This window comes from Cariama cristata, unplaced genomic scaffold (assembly GCF_000690535.1).
Source record: "Cariama cristata isolate BGI_N322 unplaced genomic scaffold, ASM69053v1 scaffold5925, whole genome shotgun sequence".
In the NCBI taxonomy this organism is placed as follows: domain Eukaryota; kingdom Metazoa; phylum Chordata; class Aves; order Cariamiformes; family Cariamidae; genus Cariama; species Cariama cristata.
The window spans coordinates 47,102-65,476 of NW_009618035.1; the positions used below are offsets into that span (position 1 = coordinate 47,102).

General features: G+C 38.7%; 1 protein-coding gene across 1 annotated transcript in view; it reads left to right on the forward strand.

Moving 5' to 3' along the window:
• LOC104162057 (bromodomain adjacent to zinc finger domain protein 2B-like) overlaps window positions 1-18,375 on the forward strand; it is an 84,956-nt gene that overhangs the window by 43,741 nt on the left and 22,840 nt on the right. The window contains 7 exon segments of the mRNA XM_009700697.1: window positions 4,288-4,380; window positions 4,499-4,560; window positions 9,753-9,818; window positions 10,556-10,621; window positions 11,292-11,336; window positions 12,816-12,881; window positions 17,996-18,133. Of these exon segments, the coding sequence (XP_009698999.1) occupies window positions 4,288-4,380; window positions 4,499-4,560; window positions 9,753-9,818; window positions 10,556-10,621; window positions 11,292-11,336; window positions 12,816-12,881; window positions 17,996-18,133 (536 nt within the window).

An 18,375-nucleotide genomic window follows, 5' to 3' on the forward strand; every position in this document is an offset into this window, starting at 1 on the left:
ATCATAAGGAAGAACTTCTGTACTTTGAGGGTGGCAGAGCACTGGAACAGGCTGCCCAGAGAGGCTGTGGAGTCTGCTTCTCTGGAGATACTCAAAACCCACCTGGACGTGTTCCCGTACAACTTGGTGTAGGTGACCCTGCTTTGGCAGGGCGTTGGACTGGGGGATCTCCAGAGGTCCCTTCCAACCCCCACCAGTCTGGGATTCTGTGAATGCATCTAATCCAGTATGAAAAATACTTACAGCCCAGGAGTCAGGATGTTTCTTTTAGCGTAAGATTTAACTGTTTTTTGATGTGCTGACTGTGGACATGTTTGGTTAACTACCTTGTATTTTGCAATGTCCTTGCTAACAGTCCATGTGCCTGTAATATCTGCCTTGGTGCGATTCTTTTCATCTTTTTGCCTTGTTGCCTGCAAAGAGTGCTGTTCTATATAGATATATTTAAGGTACGCAACGGTAATGCTTTGGACAATTGGGCAGAGAGAAGGCATTTCTAGAAATACCTTAGTACCTGGTATGTCTTGTAGTGTTGCACAGCTATTTTACTTGTGTGTTAAGGTGACCACCACCTTTTGTTTGGTCTGAGAATTAGGAAACTGTAAGTGTCAATTGCTGAGGCATCCTAGCATTTGCTGAGAGTCTGTGTATTTGTTGTTGAGACACAGTAACTGATTCCAGAAGTCTTCTCAATGGGAAAAGATAAGCCCTAGTAACTAAGCCATTTTGCTTCACTTTGTATCTTCCCTTTCACTTTGTATCTTCCCTTTCCCTATATTGGTCATTGTAAGGGATTGGGAGGGAGAATTTAGGAGCGCTCTGCCATGTCTATTTTCTCACCACAGACTGCAGCATTTAATAAAATGAACAAAAATATATGGTCTATATATACAAGAAGATTCAGAATGTATATTTGATGTTACATATGTTCATATCTACCTTGCTGCTTTTTTCCCCTCACAAGGACATAAAAAACGTCTCAGTGGCTCAGCCCAGGTGTTGATCTGGCACAGAGCTCTGTCTCTAGTAGTGGCCATAGGAGATGCTGCTTAGAGAAAGCATGTGAAAGCATGGTCCGTTTATTTCCTCATACGTGCACTGTGGCATCCTGAGGTGTTTTATGAGTGATGTTGTAGAGTACATTTTTTTTCTTGCTCCATTTGTTCTCTGTTTATGGAACGGTTGCCCATGAATTAGCCTGTTCTTTTGAGTTTTTCAGCTTCCTGACAATGTTTGCCCTACCAGCCTCCTGCGGCAACAAGTTCCAGAAGTCTGCAAACTACTGGACCATTTTAATTTTTAAAAAAATGATCTTCTGTTGCTGGTAGCAGGTGTTCCCTAGTTCCGTTGTTGTGGGGTTTGGAGAATAATGGTCCTCCAATTTATGTTATCCACCACCATGATGACTTTGCAGACCTTGATCCTCTCTGTCCTTTGTCGTCTTCTCTCCAAACTGAAGAGCACAAGTATATTTAGTATTTTCTAAGGTGGTAGTTGTTCCATCCCTTTGATCCCCTTACGTGTCCTCTGATTTCAGTATTTCTTTTCTAGGTGTATTAGCTTACATCTATCTATGATGAAGCTCCTCTGCTACCTTTGCCCACTGTTTTGCAGGGCTTTTCCACAGTTCCTTGCTATCAGCACAGCCTTGGATTTTCCAGAATGCTTAATATCATCTTCACATTTTGGGATTTAACTTTGCCAGTCCCCTTTACAGGTTTCATTGATGAAAAGAGATACTAAATAAAGCTGGTTCTAATATTGATTTGTGGAGAAACCCTCTACTAACTCTTCTTCATCACAAATGGTGACTGCTGATCTCTGCCCTTCTTCACCTGCTATAATTTAAAGAGTTTTCAGTCTGTGAAGCTTTCCTTCAATGACAAAACAGCTTAGTTGTATTAGTAATGTTTGACTTAGAACCTAGTCAAATACTTTCTGAAATTCCAAATACATTATGTCTGTTAGATTCTCTTTAGCCCCATGTTACTGACGCTTTCATTGAAACCTGAAATTAGGCAGAATTTCCCTTCGTAGAAGCCATGCCAACTGTCTGAAGTGATGGTATTTTATAACGTGGTCAAGTAAGTATATATAAGACATAGTATGTACCATAAGACTCTACAACCTCAAGAGAAAAGGAAGATCAGACTAACTGACCTGTGGTTTCCAAGACTTGTACTGGAGCCCTTTTTTTTTGTTGATGAGAGTCGCCAGTCCTGTGACACAGTAACAGTTGTTAATAATATGGTCAACAACCAGACCAGTGTCTCTATGGTTTCATGTTAAGTGTTTTCTTCAGATTTCTCAGCTTGCTTTGTCCCATCCTGGTCATCTGTTAACATCTGACTTACTTTCTTGATCTAATACTTCTTTTATATTCTTTTATATTCTTTTCTTTTATATTCTTTTGTACTTGTAACTCGTCTAGGTCTTCTGACCTGCTGCTGTAGACAGCACACTGAGTAGAGGAATCTACCTGACATCTTTAGCAGCAGACTGGCACAAGGAATTCAGTAACCTTTTTTTCTAAGGCTCTTTTTTCTGTCTTGTTTACTGTTACGTCCCACTGATTGCATTTCTGGCTTCCTGTTGTGATGTATGTAAAGATCTTTTACTGTTTGCTCAGGCATCCTTTACAAGGTGCTCTTCAAATTATTTTTTACCCTTTTTAAGTCTTAAGTTTGGTGTGTCATAGGATTTCCTGTTCTTGTTTGAACAAACTTTTCATTTTTTACATGCTCACCATTTTCCTATGATGGCCTCCTTTTCTGAAGAGCCAGATACGGACTACCTTTTTCTTTTTTAAAATGCAGCTCAGTGTTTACCTGGTCAAGCATACTTTTTTTTGAACTGCTTCTAGGTTACTCACTTGAAGTGAGTAATTCCATGCTTGAAGACTGCTTTTGTACAGCTTCCTTTAGAGTTCCACCAAATGGACTACACAGATGTCTCTTCATTCATTATTTTTCTGTGATGTGACTTGATACTGCACTTTGCAAAGAAAGCTGGTCTTCTGCCTGTACATCCCATTCTGATATTCCTATAATGTTGGTACCTGGCAACACCATGTGTTCTTAATTATACTTCTGCTGTGTCCGTGGGATGTCCATTACATCTGGACTGTCATTTGCTACCAAGAATTGTCGTTTCTCTAATTTCTTTTTTGATTTCTTGGCACGATTTATCAGCCTTTAAATTTTGCTCGATACAGCGCATTGTAGTTGAATGGAAATACAGCTGGTCTGATTTGTCATCCCTGTTTTTTGCATTATAGGTGTTTTGTTTCCCAGCTGTCCTTTTCAGATGCATGCTGAACATTAACTACATCCTCCTCATGGATTGTGTCAATTCAGACTAAGTGGTCCTCTACATCTGTTGGCCTTTCCATAGTTCATAGTGAAGTTCTCCTCTGTAACGTAAATTGTAATTTCCAGCTACTGGTTCTGTTTTGATTAAGGTGTAACTTGTTCTTCTGCATGGTTTCCCCTTGTCCCTGAAGGTTTCCTTGTTGTCATGTACATATTTACCCTTGCTATCTACAGCATCATCTTATCTACACATGGATTTTCCATGTGTCTGCCTGTGTCTTGGTCATTGCACAAGAAGCTGACAGTATTCTGCAGAATGCTATGAAAAAGGTCCCGGACCTCAGTCCTTTGAATAGCAAGCTGAATTTGACCTCCAGAAAATCTGTGTCAGTGTGTCCATGCACAGTTCATCTGAATTTCATAAACATTCTCACTTAAAGTAGTAGAATACTTCAGGAAGTTACTAATTAGCAGAAGAGTGACTGGCTGTAGGTAGCCACAGTAAGGAGAAGCGTGACCCAGATGAATGTGCTCTTACTGTATTGTTAAAAAAGGACCAGATAATTACACGAGCTCACTCTAGAAGGAAAACAGGAATTCCATGCTTTCTCAATAAAATGTTGATTTAGTACTCAGACAAATGTTTTCTGCTTTAAAAAGAAAGAAGAAATCAGTTTTTAAATGAAACAGCATTATTGACCTGATGCTATCACTTAATAGGTAATTTTTTCCTCCAAAAATAGTGCTTTCTTTTATGTTGAAAGTATCCGCATTCATTTGCGCTGTTGATGTAGTTACTGATACATGAGATGCCACTGAAGTTAATTCATAGTAAAATGTTCTCAAGATAAATGTGTGCAAAACAAATCCACTCTTTTCTCTACCTTTACCTCCTGCAAATGTCTGGAACATAAGCTATATCTTTACTGTTGGACAGCACTGTTTTTATGAACTTAATATTTTCTTTTTGTAACAGAAATAGCTAGGCAAGCAGCACAAATAAAGCTACTGAGAAAACTCCAGAAGCAGGAACAAGCTCGAGCTGCTAAAGAAGCGAAAAAACAGCAAGGTAGGAATTACTTGTGAAATTTCTGCATGCTGACAGATTATTTTGAAAAGTAGTAATGAAAAGTTAGCTATCTCTTGTCATGTTCTGCTGATATTTTTTGTTTGCTTTTGTTTGTTAGCTATTATGGCAGCTGAAGAAAAGCGCAAGCAAAAGGAGCAGATAAAGATAATGAAGCAGCAGGTAAACTTCATGTGATTGCTCGATAACGTCTTTAAATTATGCTTTGAATTCTTGCATTAGGGGTATTTTAATTATTTAGTAAATTATTAAGTATGCTGATTACAAAGTGAATGTTTTACATCTAGTTTTAAAGAGCACACAGTGTATATTACTTAAAATTCTAGTGTCTGTAGTTGTTGTTCATGTTGTCAGGACATCCCAAGTTTGCCAGTGTTAATTCAAGCCACCCAACATATGTAATTGCTTGCCACTAACAGTAAGAAATCAAAAATCCTGCTACTGAAGTTCAGTGATGCAGTCTTCCTTCTTTTGGTTCTGTGAAAATGAAGAGTGTTATATCTGTTTATATAAATACTGGAATAATGTAATTAGCTTCTTCAGTGGTTCTGGCTGGCTGTCAGTGGTTTTAGGTTGTGTGTGAAGGGTTGTATCTCAGTATGCCAGTGAATTAATACGTATTTTTAAACACATTAAGTATTGTTAAATATTGTAATAGCAAATACTTCCAATAAAAGTGAGCCCATATAAACTTTACCAAATGAAGCTACTTATGGAAGCAGGCTTTTAAATATTTTTAACAACTGATTTTAAAAATTAGTGAGAATTTACGCATGTTGGGAATCTGAAAATTTTTAACAAGAAATAATTTGCATCCAAAAATATATTTGCATGGTTGGTTTTTTATATTCATTCTGTTCGGTATGAAACTTCCTACAGAGTTCAGAAATTAAATACTGCATCTGGTAGTAGTCAAAGGACAAGTGTTTTAGTTTTCAGTGAAAAGACATTTTTTGTGTTCAGTACCATTATTGCTTTAGGTTTTTACCCTCTTACAGTGGCAGAGAATAAGTATATAGAACTCCTAAAAGTAGGGGACGTTGACTTCGGTAGGCCAATTCAACCTGTACTACTGTTGAATTAGTGTGTGTATGCATAGTACAGATAGTACATTTAATTATTTTTAAAAAAGAATGTCTGAATATTGTTTGAATTAACTTTTATGTTCAATGTTCATATTATTCTTATAGTAGTCTTTATAGAGGCTTAAATTCAAGGGATATATGGAGATGGAAAGTGTGAACATTTGCTATTAAAACCAATACCTTTTATTCGTGATAGAAACTTTTACTGACATTTCCATGAAATTCTATAAATTCTATTTGCTTTTCATGATATGTTACTTTGTCATGTAATGTGTATTTTCAACTCTAAGTAAAATTTTGAAATTGGACATGGGAGGAGAGGATTTCAGGTTTGACTTCCACTGCATTCAGTGCATCAGCTTCCTAATTTGTTTAATTAACTTCCTGATTTAAAATTCCTCATGCCTTTCGTACAGGATAAATCTGAAGTCTTTTGCAGGGAAAATGTTTCTTCAGTGGTGCAGTGTCTTCACTGTAGTCTCAAGGCTGGTTTCCATTTATATTGTAGTTCAGTTGTATTTTTTCTAAAGGTGATTTAGTTGCAATGTCTTTTGAGCTCTAGTTACACCTTTTCAACCTGTTGTGTTAGGTTTTGTTGAGTAATTTTATTTTACAGCTAAGCTGCATTTAGATCTCTATAGAAGCTTCATATCTAACATTCAGATTCAGAAATCAGCAAACCAAAACATTTATGTATTTGATTTATTTTGTGTTTGTTTTTTTTTTTAATTTCAGACAACAATTAATTAGGGTGAAGTAATAGAATCATAGAATTGTTTAGATTGGAAAGGACCTTTTAAGATCATCCAAGTCCAACTGTTAACCTAACACTGCCAAGTCCACGACTAAACCACATTTACACATCTTTTAAATGCCTCCAGGGATGGGGGCTCCACCACTTCCCTGGGCAGCCTCTTACAGTGCTTGACATCCCTTTTGGTGAAGAAACTTTTCCTAATATCCAATCTAAGCCTCCCCTGGTGCAACTTGAGGCCATTTCCTCTCAGCCAGTCACCTGTTACTTGGGAGAAGAGACCGACCCCCACCTGGCTACCCCCTCCTTTCAGATCGTTGTAGAGAGCGATCAGGTCTCCCCTCAGCCTCCCCTTCTCCAGACCAAACACCCTCAGCTCCCTCAGCCGCTCCCCATCAGACTTGTGCTCCAGACCCTTCACCAGCTTTGTTGCCCTTCTCTGGAATCGCTCCAGCAGCTCAAGGTCTTTGTATGATCTCATCATCTCACCACTTAGAAATAGTACTAGAAAACGAGATGTCTCATTATTTTGCCTGTAAGCGGCACCCTGAGGTGTTAAAAAAGCCAATGAATATATAAAGGCCTTTCACATTTGAAATCCAGATACTAAAATCTAACATACTTTTTTTTTTTTTAAAGTAGTTAACCAAAATTGGTGGTACTGCAGACTACCTTAAATATCCCAAGAATACCTAACAAATAGTCCCCTGTTGGTAACTGTTTAGGTTTTTCAGTGAAGCAAGTGCTCAATATAGTAGACAGTAGGTTAGAAGTTGTCACTCTACCATCTATGACTTAAACTAGGAAAGACTGAGAGAGCTGGGACGGTTGAGCCTGGAGAAAAGGCGGCTCAGGGGGACCTCACCAAGGTGTACAAACAGCTGGGGGTAGGGTGCAAAAAGGATGAAGCATGGCTCTTTTCAGGGGTGCCCAGCGACAGGTGAAGGGGCAACAGGCACAAACTGAAACACGGGAGGTTCCCTCTGAACATCGGGGAACACTTTGTCACCATGATGGTGACTGAGAACTGGAACAGGTGGCCCAGGGAGGTTGTGGAGTCTCCTGCCTTTGAGATCTTCAACAGCTGTCTGGACACGGTCCTGGGTAACTGGCTCTAGGTGACCCTTCTGGAGTCAGGGGGGTTTGGACAAGGTGACCTCCAGAGGTCCCTTCCAACCTCAACCATTATGAACTTCTATAGATAGTGAGAGCTTCGAAGTTTCCACTTCTCAAGGCAACCCATACTTGTTAAAGAAAGGCAATTAACACAGACTTTTATTAAGTGGTCCTTACATTCTCAGGTGTATGTGGAGCAAGAATTGCTTAATTGACGAATACATCAAATCCAGACCTTATCATGATCATATTCCTTCTTGATAGATAAACTGATAAAATTTTCATGATTCTGATGTGTAGAATACTTCTTTTCTTCTTCTCTGAGATATTTCTTTGATCTGTGCTGAAAAGTTTGTTCTGTATTAACTGTAGCCTTTGTGGAATTGACAGAGTATAGTACATACTCGCAACTTTTGTATATTTTTGTTTTATAATGGGAGTTAATAGAGACTTAAGGTCCATGCTGTGAGCTTTACATGTTGAAAATAAAAGTTCAACACTGTATAAACAAGGCCTATATGAGAGATGGGGACAGACTTTTTAGCAGGGTCTGCTGTGACAGGACAAGGGGTAATGGTTTTAAACTAAAAGAGGGTAGATTTAGACTTGACATAAGGAACAAATTTTTTACAAGGAGGGTGGTGAAGCACTGGAACAGGTTGCCCAGAGAGGTGGTGGAAGCCCCATCGCTGGAGGCATTCGAGGTCAGGCTGGATGGGGCTCTGAGCAACCTTATCTAGTTGGAGATGTCCGTGCTCACCGCAGGGGGGTTGGACTAGATGACCTCTAAAGGTCCCTTCCAGCCCAAATGATTCTATGAAGGCTGCTGAATTAATTTGCTGGATAAGGTAGTCTTATGCTGGACTTGTGAACAGTTTAAGGAGCTGGTAAGATTTGCCTGAAGTTTGTAAGACTTCATGAGATGCTCTTGTGTTGGAGCTCTATTCTTCAGGAAATTTTTTATGTCTTTCTGTTCTGTGATTGCTCCTTTTCTGTTAAATATTTTAGATTATCTTTTCTTATGGGCTTGGTTTTGGTTTTAGTTGTTTTTCAATAAAGTATATACATCACTATGTATTCTCTGGAAAGTAAAATTTTAGAGTAGTCCATATTCTAGAGACTCAGACCAGCTCACAAGAAAGCAATGTCTTCCATACAGATGGGGCTTTACCCTCACTGTTGGGAAAACATCTGCTGTTCAGAGAAGAGTGTTGAGCTCCATTTCAGGCTTCTGATTTAGGCATCTCAGTGTCCAGGGCTTTTCCATGGTCTGGGTTTGCTGTTAAAACTTTACAGCAGGTCTAGCTGAATGTATTGCAACAGTTCTCTTCATAATGGTCCCTTCCTAGTCACTAGTTCAATCAGCTTTTTTTGGCGATAATAGACCCTCAAATGAAATTTTAAATATGAGCTTTGGTTATTACTATTTAACAGGCAAAACCCGTGCGGCACAGGAAATGTGAACTAATCCCAAAGTTTGCAATGACTGCATTTGTAAATCAATGTAATAAGACTTTATTCAGATTTTAGGAACTGATTCCTGAAAAAGAGTAAATTAGAATATGTTTACACAGCATCCATGTGTGGAGTGCTTAGCTTGATAATTTTTTTCTTACCATGATGGCACATGCTGAAATGTATTGTACTGCCTGTGGCTGCTGTTTTGTTTATTGTTTTTGTTACTTCATTCTTCAACATGTGTAAAACTCAGTCCCCTATACTACATACTAAGGCATCCAAACTCATCATCAATTGCTTGAATGCTTTAAAAATCTGGAGAAACTCAAGTGTACTTAACCATGAATGTATTATCCAGGTCGCATGTGGGTGGCTGTTACTGGCTGACAGAGTATGTGCTTTGGGTGTCACAGTACTCACGAGTCTCCATGTTGCCCATGGTACCATAATGAACGGAACGGCTGCTAGAACCAAGGCAGAAAATCGTGGTTTGACAGAAGCCTATATTTCTTATTCAGGGAGATCACACCAAAACATCACATTTTTCATGTCATAGCTCCCATTTTCAGTCATTCCTGAATAGCTTCACCATTGCCAACTAGAATTTGAATGGTGCTAGCATACTTACTTTGTCATTAATCTGGTCCCCCTAAAGCTGTTAAAAAAGCCCCAAACTATGACAACTTAAGTATGAGCAGCTGTGCGTAAGTAAGTGTTGGTTCCTGCAGGGATGTACCATAAGGAACATTTATAACATGTCTTCTAATGCTAGTAAAAATTCTAAACATATGCTGTTATATGGGGACAGTTGACTACAATGGGTGTGAGAGTCGATATCAAAAAGTATTATATATAAACTTGGTCATCTTTTTAAATGTAAAAGTAAATTTACTTTCTCAGTATTGTTTTTTTAAAAAGAAATATCTTTCTTCCCCTTGTAGGAAAAAATTAAGCGAATCCAGCAAATCAGAATGGAGAAAGAACTTCGAGCTCAGCAAATTTTAGAGGTAAAAATAATGGCTCAGATAAAATTTTTGTGTTGCCATTAAAGAATATTGTATTTTATTAGTCACACATGCAGTTAGGAATGTAACTAAATATAACAGCTCTAACAACCTGGACTTTCCAAGGTCAGTTCAAAAACGTGTCTTAAAATATTTTTCTGAAGTAAAATCTGTATTAACTGCGACCCAAATCTTGCAGATGTTCACTTGAGTTCCCAGCTTTCTACACAAATACTCTTGTATTTGCTGAAGTTAACAGCGTAACTATTCCTTTGTTAGAAAACAAGTTTGCAATAATAGGATGTTAAAGCAGTATCATGCTGTGCTCTGTATGAAGTGCAGTAGATTGAACGAACTAAGTTTATATATACGGTATACTATACTAGTTTGCTAGTATACTGGCAAAGATAGACTGCTAGTTTTCAAGTCTCCATTCATGGAAAAATTAATGGTAATCTCTTTGCCATTTATGTCTTGCTGATTCTGTGTATACTTACTTTCTTAGTTATAAGAGCCAGGTGAAGCAATTTTGAGTGGGATTTGAAATTCTGGTTTAATTTTTGAAAAGTAGATGAATTGTGAATTGATTCATTATGAAAACTGCACTGGGTAAGAAATCTGTTGCAATGTAAATGACGTGTGATGGTGTTTTGAACTTTCAAAGGCATGTAGCTTCATTTCTAGTCAGATTATTTTCAAGTTGTGGTGATGCTGTTGTGTGACCTGTTTTGCATGCACAGGCAAAAAAGAAAAAGAAGGAAGAAGCAGCAAATGCCAAATTATTGGAGGCCGAAAAACGAATAAAGGTTAGTTTAGAGGAGCTCCAAAAACAAGAACTGTGATGTTGTGCGTAATATATGTTGATGTATAAAAGCAGTAAATTTGGAAGAATATTCATTGATAATGAAACTGTAGACATGGGATATGAGTAACGTTTACATATATTTATATAAATACGTGAAGCATACACACAAGTTTGTGTTGCATACACACGCATACATACATTCATACATACACACATGAAGATATAGAGAGACAGTAGTTTTTCGTGTGCTGTTACCATGAGTTTTACTTACATGATGCTTGCTTTGCATAACTTAGAATCTCGTGCAGTAACATTATGCACAATATTCTTTTAACCACACTGTATTAAAAAACCTTGTTGCTTCTCAACAAGCGTGGTCTTTTCTGGGCTGTATGTCTACAAGAATACAGAACTCCTTCGAAGTTGGAAAACGCTGTTTCTCTGTGTACTCCTGTTACTGCTTTGGCATTTGTGGCGTATTTTAACATGGAACTCCCAACTCTACGGACTTGCTATCGTGTATACTGTGTATGCTTCTCTGTGGTCAGTTTGGGGAGGGCGGGGAAGTAAGAATTTAATTCAGATGTGCTGTTTTAGTGTGATAAAAATGTGCAACTTGGTAAGTAAATTTTGATAGATATTTTAAATACATTTTTGTTCTTTTGTTTAAGGAAAAAGAGATGCGAAGGCAGCAAGCTGTTCTTCTGAAGCACCAGGTTGGTATACGTTCAGTTGAGCAAACAGACAGAATGCCAATTGTGAACTACTACTTAAGCTGGGGGGTGCGGGGAGGGGGTGGAATCTTCAAAATACGCCCTTTTTAAATTTCTGGGTTTGATTCCTGCACAAATTTTCTCTCACCTTATGATTGGTTGCTTTGCTTTGGTATTGGGGTCTTTTGGGGAATTATGAAGTGGTTTTATGACTTTGTGATTTCTGTTTCATAATGTTGTGCCAACTCTTTCTACCAGGAGTTGGAGAGGCATAGACTAGATATGGTATGGGTATGTTTATTTTTGTACATCTAACACCGCATTGTGATTTGGTTGTGATATGGTTGTCATAGCAATGCATAAAATGTAGCACTGGCTGCTGTCATATTACATACTGCTGCATGGCTTTACAGCACAGTGCATTGCATACATCTGCTTGTCTTGTCTGTTAAGGAAAAAAAAGACACGTCTTGAACATGTGTGTAAATTGAACATGGGAATAAATAAATGAGGTTTTTAACCAGAAATATGTTACTGATGTCCCAGTAGAAATTGGACTACTGTATAAAATCAGGGATTACTTAATGCAAAATCAGTAGGTAGTCATTTGGATAAGTTTTGCAAGCCTTGTCCCATTCACTGGGAATGAATCCAGACATTTTAAATACAATTTGAATTAACCTATTTTAGAAATGAGGATAATGTCTTTCCTAAGTTTGTAGGGTACTGAGGAAATTAGCTTTCAGTCGGCGGTAAATACATAATGTTATAAGTATCCAGTGAAACATTAGAATGTAATCCTAGCCTCACTGACTTAGATGATGAAATTCCCATACCCTTTCCTGGGGCCAAGATTTACTCTACAGCTTTTGAGGCAAAAAACTGATACTTAATGCTCTAGAATACAACTCCTTAATGCAGTTGAAGTTACTGACATAATTTATTGAGGGACAGGAGTCAGTAAATGCAAGTGTCGTTGCGTATGTATATGCGCCACCACTAGCTTGATTAAAACTGATCTAGAGCTGAGAAAATTAATCATGTTACTTTGTTACTTGGTTACAAAAAAATGTTAATATTTGCAATGTTTGGAAATGACCAGTTGAAAATTTCTACTGAATTGGCTATTGAAGAAGTAGTTTGCAAGTTCTGTAATAGCAGATGTAAGGTAACTGACCTGTTCCAGCCAACCATTATGCTTATTGTTCTGCCAGCTTATGAAGGAGCATCACAACTGACCATAAGTAAATCTGTATGCTTCTTTTTTACACTGTCTCCATGTTCATTGCTTTACCTTTTTGCTTTTGATTGTTCTTGTATTTGCTTTCTAAACCTGAACTAAAACATGCACAGACTTGGCCATTCTTGTCCTATATTTAGTATTTACTGTGACTTGTCTATTAATGCTAAATTTGTTACTCAGCTTTTTTACTGATTTGAAAATGAGGGTTAGTTTTGTTCTAATCTTACCTGCTTCAATAGGAACGAGAAAGGAGAAGACAACATATGATGCTTATGAAAGCCATGGAAGCACGTAAAAAAGCAGAAGTGAGTATTAACCTCTGAAAGTTTGAAGTTTTCATACTTTCATTCTGCAGCGATCTGTAGAAGAGCAGTGTCTTTGATGTACTGTATAGTACATATACTATATATACTGTATGTATAGTTTCATTTGTATGCATGGCAGTGGCAGGACAAGAAGCAACAGGCACAAATTGAAATACGGGAAATTCTGTTTAAACTTAAGAAAAACTTTTTAACTCTGAGGGTGATGGTTGAACACTGTTAGAGATAGTCCAGGTAGGTTGTGGAGTTGCAACCTACTGTTGCTGATACTGCTGGAGGGAGCAACGACGACAGGGACAGGACACACATGGAGAGATGGGGACTGGATGATCTCAAGAGGTCCCTTACATTCTCAGGGATTCTGAGCAAGAAGGCAATAATTGCACAGTCACCTCAGAGTCTGTAGTATTTCCTGGAAAGGAAATTTTATTTTTTCTTCTTCACATTGTTCACGCGTAGAAGAGTAAGGACTTCATCATACTGACTTGTCAGACTTGCTGAACAGGTTTTCCTCAATACTTATGCAGCGGTAAAAATACACATCTTATTCCAGTCCAGGCTTCTTAGAACTTGTGGATTTTGTAGATGGTTCTAGATTTGGACCATGACAAAACCAAGCAAATAGGATTATTATGCCTTACTAATTTTACTTTTTTCTCCTTCAGTAGAAAGTACTGCTGCATGACAGAAAATAGATGCTTCATTTGTCGTTTTGTTTTACTAAAAATATGTCAGAAATTCTGAACCAAGAGATAGAGAAGCCTAAAGTCCTAAATGTGTATGTGTCATTTTGTGTATAGTCATTTTACTTTGTCCATCTCTGAGTCTAGTTATTTAACTTGTTTTCTTTTTTGAGCACAGTGATATTAAGCCGATAACAAAAAACTGGTTGATTTCACTTTCCAAAATTTCAGGCTTCTTTTGATGCTGGTTGTCTAAACATCTAGATTTTTTGTTCTGTTCTGTTTCTGAAAATAAGACTGTTTTCAAAATAGCTGCCCATTCCTTAGGATGAGTGCTGCTTATTCTGGTGACTGCTTTCGTTTATATAAATCTAGTATATCACAAAAGAACCTGGTAACACTTGCTTATTATGAGGATTAATGTTAAAGATTAAATACACATTCTGTGCTATTAAATTAGGTATTGGGCAACTGAATTAAACTGTTCCTTTTAAAGTACTGCAAAATGGAAATGTTTTTCATAATTCAAATTATTACTTTGCTTACAAGTTAAGGAACTCTAGATACTTAACTTAGAGGGGAAAAAAATATTCAAGAAACACTGGTAGTCCATATTGGCAAAACCTAACCCAAAATCCATCCACATATTTTCATTGAGTTGACTAATCAGGCCTGTAACTAGTTAAATTTTACTCTTAGCTATACTATCCCATGAAAGACACTGAAGTTTCCCTGCTATTAAGGTAATGTGATAGTGTTTTTGTAATAGAACTTGTTCTTATAACCAGTCTCAATTTCATTAGAAGATTGCAGAAGGAAATGAGGGAAAAGTCTTTAGCTTTGCCTTGAAAAGCAGTTGTAACCACATTGCTTATGTTCATGACTGAGGTAGCTGGAGAAAAAGCCTCTCTTACAGGAATACCACATCCTGCTTATTCAGGTTATGCTGCAGTAAATGAAATGTTACTAGCTAAAACAACTAAAACTTCTTTAGCTTCATTGGTTTGAAATAATACAGTAGTATGTTGCATTATAGATGGTTTAAAACAAAAGATCTAAAAAAAGGTACATGATGGAATAGCATTGATGATGAAACCAGAGCTGTACAGTATGATTGATGAAACTTTTATTAGACCATGATAAACTAATTTACATCTTGTTCCTGAGACTGTCTTCAGTTTTAACGCTGGTGTTCTCTTAAGGGGGACTATCAATGTGAAAACATAATTGCTAACTTTTTTAATTTTACTTTTTATTATATTTCTCTATATCCTGAAACACTTTTTATATCTGTATCCTGAGAGTTTTATAAATAAAGTACAGATAGCTAAGAGGTTGAAGTAAAATAACCATCATTACAGCATCTAGTTGTCAAAGAAATTGTTAAAACTTTTCTCTTAGATATGTTTGTAAATTTAAATGAAACTGACATCCCAAAGCAAATCAGAATTGAACAATACTTCAGTACAAGGAAGAATTTCAGGATTAACTCTCAAGCGGACTAGAAAAGGTGCCCTCCTGGATTTCTTGTTTGTAAACAGAGAGGAACTCGTGGATGAAGTGGTGATTGGTGGCTGTCTTGGTCACGGTGACCACAAAGTAGTTGAGTTTCAAATTGTTGGTGATAGGAGAAAACCCACCAGCAAAACTTCAGCCCTGCAAATGGGGAGAGCTAGTTAGTAAGGTCCTCTGGGAGTCTGCATTTTGAAGGTATTGGGATCCATGAATGCTGGTCACTTTTTAAGAGGACAGGTACAGGCAATTTCAAAGTGTGGGAGATGAAGAAAGCAGGGCAGAAGGCTGAGTAGGGATTTTCTTCTAGAACTTAGGCGAAAGAGGAAAGTGTATACACATTGGAAGCAAGGACAGGCGAAGTGGGAGGACTACTAGGATGCTGTTTGCCACTGTAGGGAGAAAATCCACGCAGCCAAACCTCAATTAGAGCTCAAGCTGGCTAGTACTGTAAAGGACAATGAAAAGGGTTTTTCAAATAATGTTAACAGCAAAAGAAGGATCGGAGAAAACATTGGTTCATTACTTGATGAGGTTGGTCACCTCACAAATAGGGACGTAGAAAAAGCAGAGACATTTAATGCTTTCTTTGCCTTTGTCTTTAACACCAGTGATGGGCCCTGGAACCCCTGGAGCCCTGTGTTGGGAGACCGTGACTGGGGGCATGATAAACTCCCTGCCAATTCTGAACATGTTGGAGAGTTGCTGCTCCAACTGGATGCACATAAGGCTGTGGAGCCTGATGGGATTCATCCCAGGGTACTTAAAGAGCTGACTGATGTTATTGCAGGACCTCTCTCCATGATTTTTCAATGGTCTTGGGAATGTGGAGAGGTCCCAGTTGACTGGAAGCTGGCAAATGTTGTCCCAATTTTCAAAAAGGGAAAGAAGGAAGACTGTGGTAGTTACAGGCCCGTCAAGTCTCACTTTAGTGCCTGCAAAATTACGGAGGTGATTATTCTGGGAGTTCTTGGAAAAGACTTGAGAGACAAGGCAGTCATTGGTCATAGCCAGCATGAGTTCATGAGGTGAAAGTCCCGCTTAACCAGCTTAGTTTCCTTTTGTGACAAGGTCACCCATCTGGATGACCAAGGGAAGCCAGTAGATGTGGGTTTTTTGATTTTGGCAAAGCTTTTGATACTGTCTCTCACAGTATCTTTCTGGACAACATGCCCAGCGTACAGCTGGACAAGTGCATAATATGTTGGGTGAACAATTGGCTGACAAAGGGCTAAAGTAACTGAAGTTACATCAGACTGGCGGCCAGTCAGCAGTGGGGTTCCCTAGGGCTCAATTTTAGGGCCAGGGCTCTTTAATGTTTTTATAAATGATCTGGATGCAGGAGTTGAATGTACATGAAGTAAGTTTGCCAACAATACTAAACTAGGAGGAGCTGTGGACTTCCTCAAGGGTAGAGAGTCCTTACAGAGAGATCTGGACAGACTAGAGAGGTGGGCAATCACCAGCCGTATGAAATTTAACATACGTGGTTATACATACACGTTGGGCTATGAGAGACTGGAGAGCAGCCCCATGGAAAGAGAGCTTGGGGTTTGGGTTGATGGCAAGTTGAATATGAGTCAGCAGTGTGTCCTGGCAGCTAAGAGCACCAACCATGTCCTGGATTGCATCACTTTTGATTTTGGCAAAGCTTTTGATACTGTCTCTCACAGTATCTTTCTGGACAACATGCCCAGCGTACAGCTGGACAAGTGCATAATATGTTGGGTGAACAATTGGCTGACAAAGGGCTAAAGTAACTGAAGTTACATCAGACTGGCGGCCAGTCAGCAGTGGGGTTCCCTAGGGCTCAATTTTAGGGCCAGGGCTCTTTAATGTTTTTATAAATGATCTGGATGCAGGAGTTGAATGTACATGAAGTAAGTTTGCCAACAATACTAAACTAGGAGGAGCTGTGGACTTCCTCAAGGGTAGAGAGGCCTTACAGAGAGATCTGGACAGACTAGAGAGGTGGGCAATCACCAGCCGTATGAAATTTAACATACGTGGTTATACATACACGTTGGGCTATGAGAGACTGGAGAGCAGCCCCATGGAAAGAGAGCTTGGGGTTTGGGTTGATGGCAAGTTGAATATGAGTCAGCAGTGTGTCCTGGCAGCTAAGAGCACCAACCATGTCCTGGATTGCATCACGCACAGCATCGCTAGCCAGTTGAGGGGGGTGATTGTCCCACTCTACGCTGCACTGGTGTGGCTTCACCTCCAGTACTGTGTGCAGTTTTGGGGTCCTCAATATAAGAAGGACATCAAACTAATTATTAGAGTGTCTCCAGAGGAGGGTGACCAAGGTGGTGAAGGGTCTCAAGGTCAAGACTTACGAGGAGCAGCTGAGGTCACTTGGTTTGTTCAGCATGGAGAAGAGAAGGCTGAGGGGTGTCCTCGTCACAGTCTACATCTTCCTCAAGAAGGGGCAGCAGAGGGAGAGGTGCTGGTCTCCCCTCTCTGGTGACCAGGGATAGGACATGGGGAAATGGAATGAAGCTGCACCATTGGTTGGACATTAGGAAAACATTCTTCACTGAGAGGGTGGTTGGTCACTGGAACAGGATCCCTAGGGCAGTGGTCTTGGCACCAAGCCTGTCAGAGTTCAAGGAGCATCCGGATGACGCTGTCAGTCATATGGTTTAGCATTAGGTAGTCTTGTGAGGAGCAGGGAGTTGGACTCGATGACCCTTATGGGTCCCTTCCAGCTCATTCACAAATCTGATTATTTTGTTCTATTTCTGTAGTTTCCCCCTTCCCTTTACTTGAATGCAGGTTCCTTAATTGCTATGGTAATTACTAAGTTTAAGTAAGTAGTGCTTTTCAGATTCTTAGATTGTTCTAAGTATAATACGTGGGTTTTATTGTCTGCCCTTTTAATTCTATGTAAGGAAAAAGAGCGAGCGGTTAAAACAAGAGAAACGTGATGAAAAAAGATTAAATAAAGAACGTAAACTGGAACAGCGAAGATTGGAATTAGAAATGGCAAAGGAGCTAAAGAAACCTAATGAAGATATGTGCTTAGCAGACCAGAAGGTAATCATAACGTAAACTTATTTTCTTGCCTCTTGTTTCTGTATTTTGCCATTGTGACAATAACGTTTTTCTTGCAACCACTCCCAAAGAATTCAAGTTTTGGTCTAGATAATTAGATAACTATTTGAAATATATACAAATACAAATTACTGCAAACACTAAAGCACCATATGGTTAGTTAATTAAAAGCAGTTTATTTAAAAGTGTATACTTCCGAAAAAGCACTTGCATGATCACTTAAA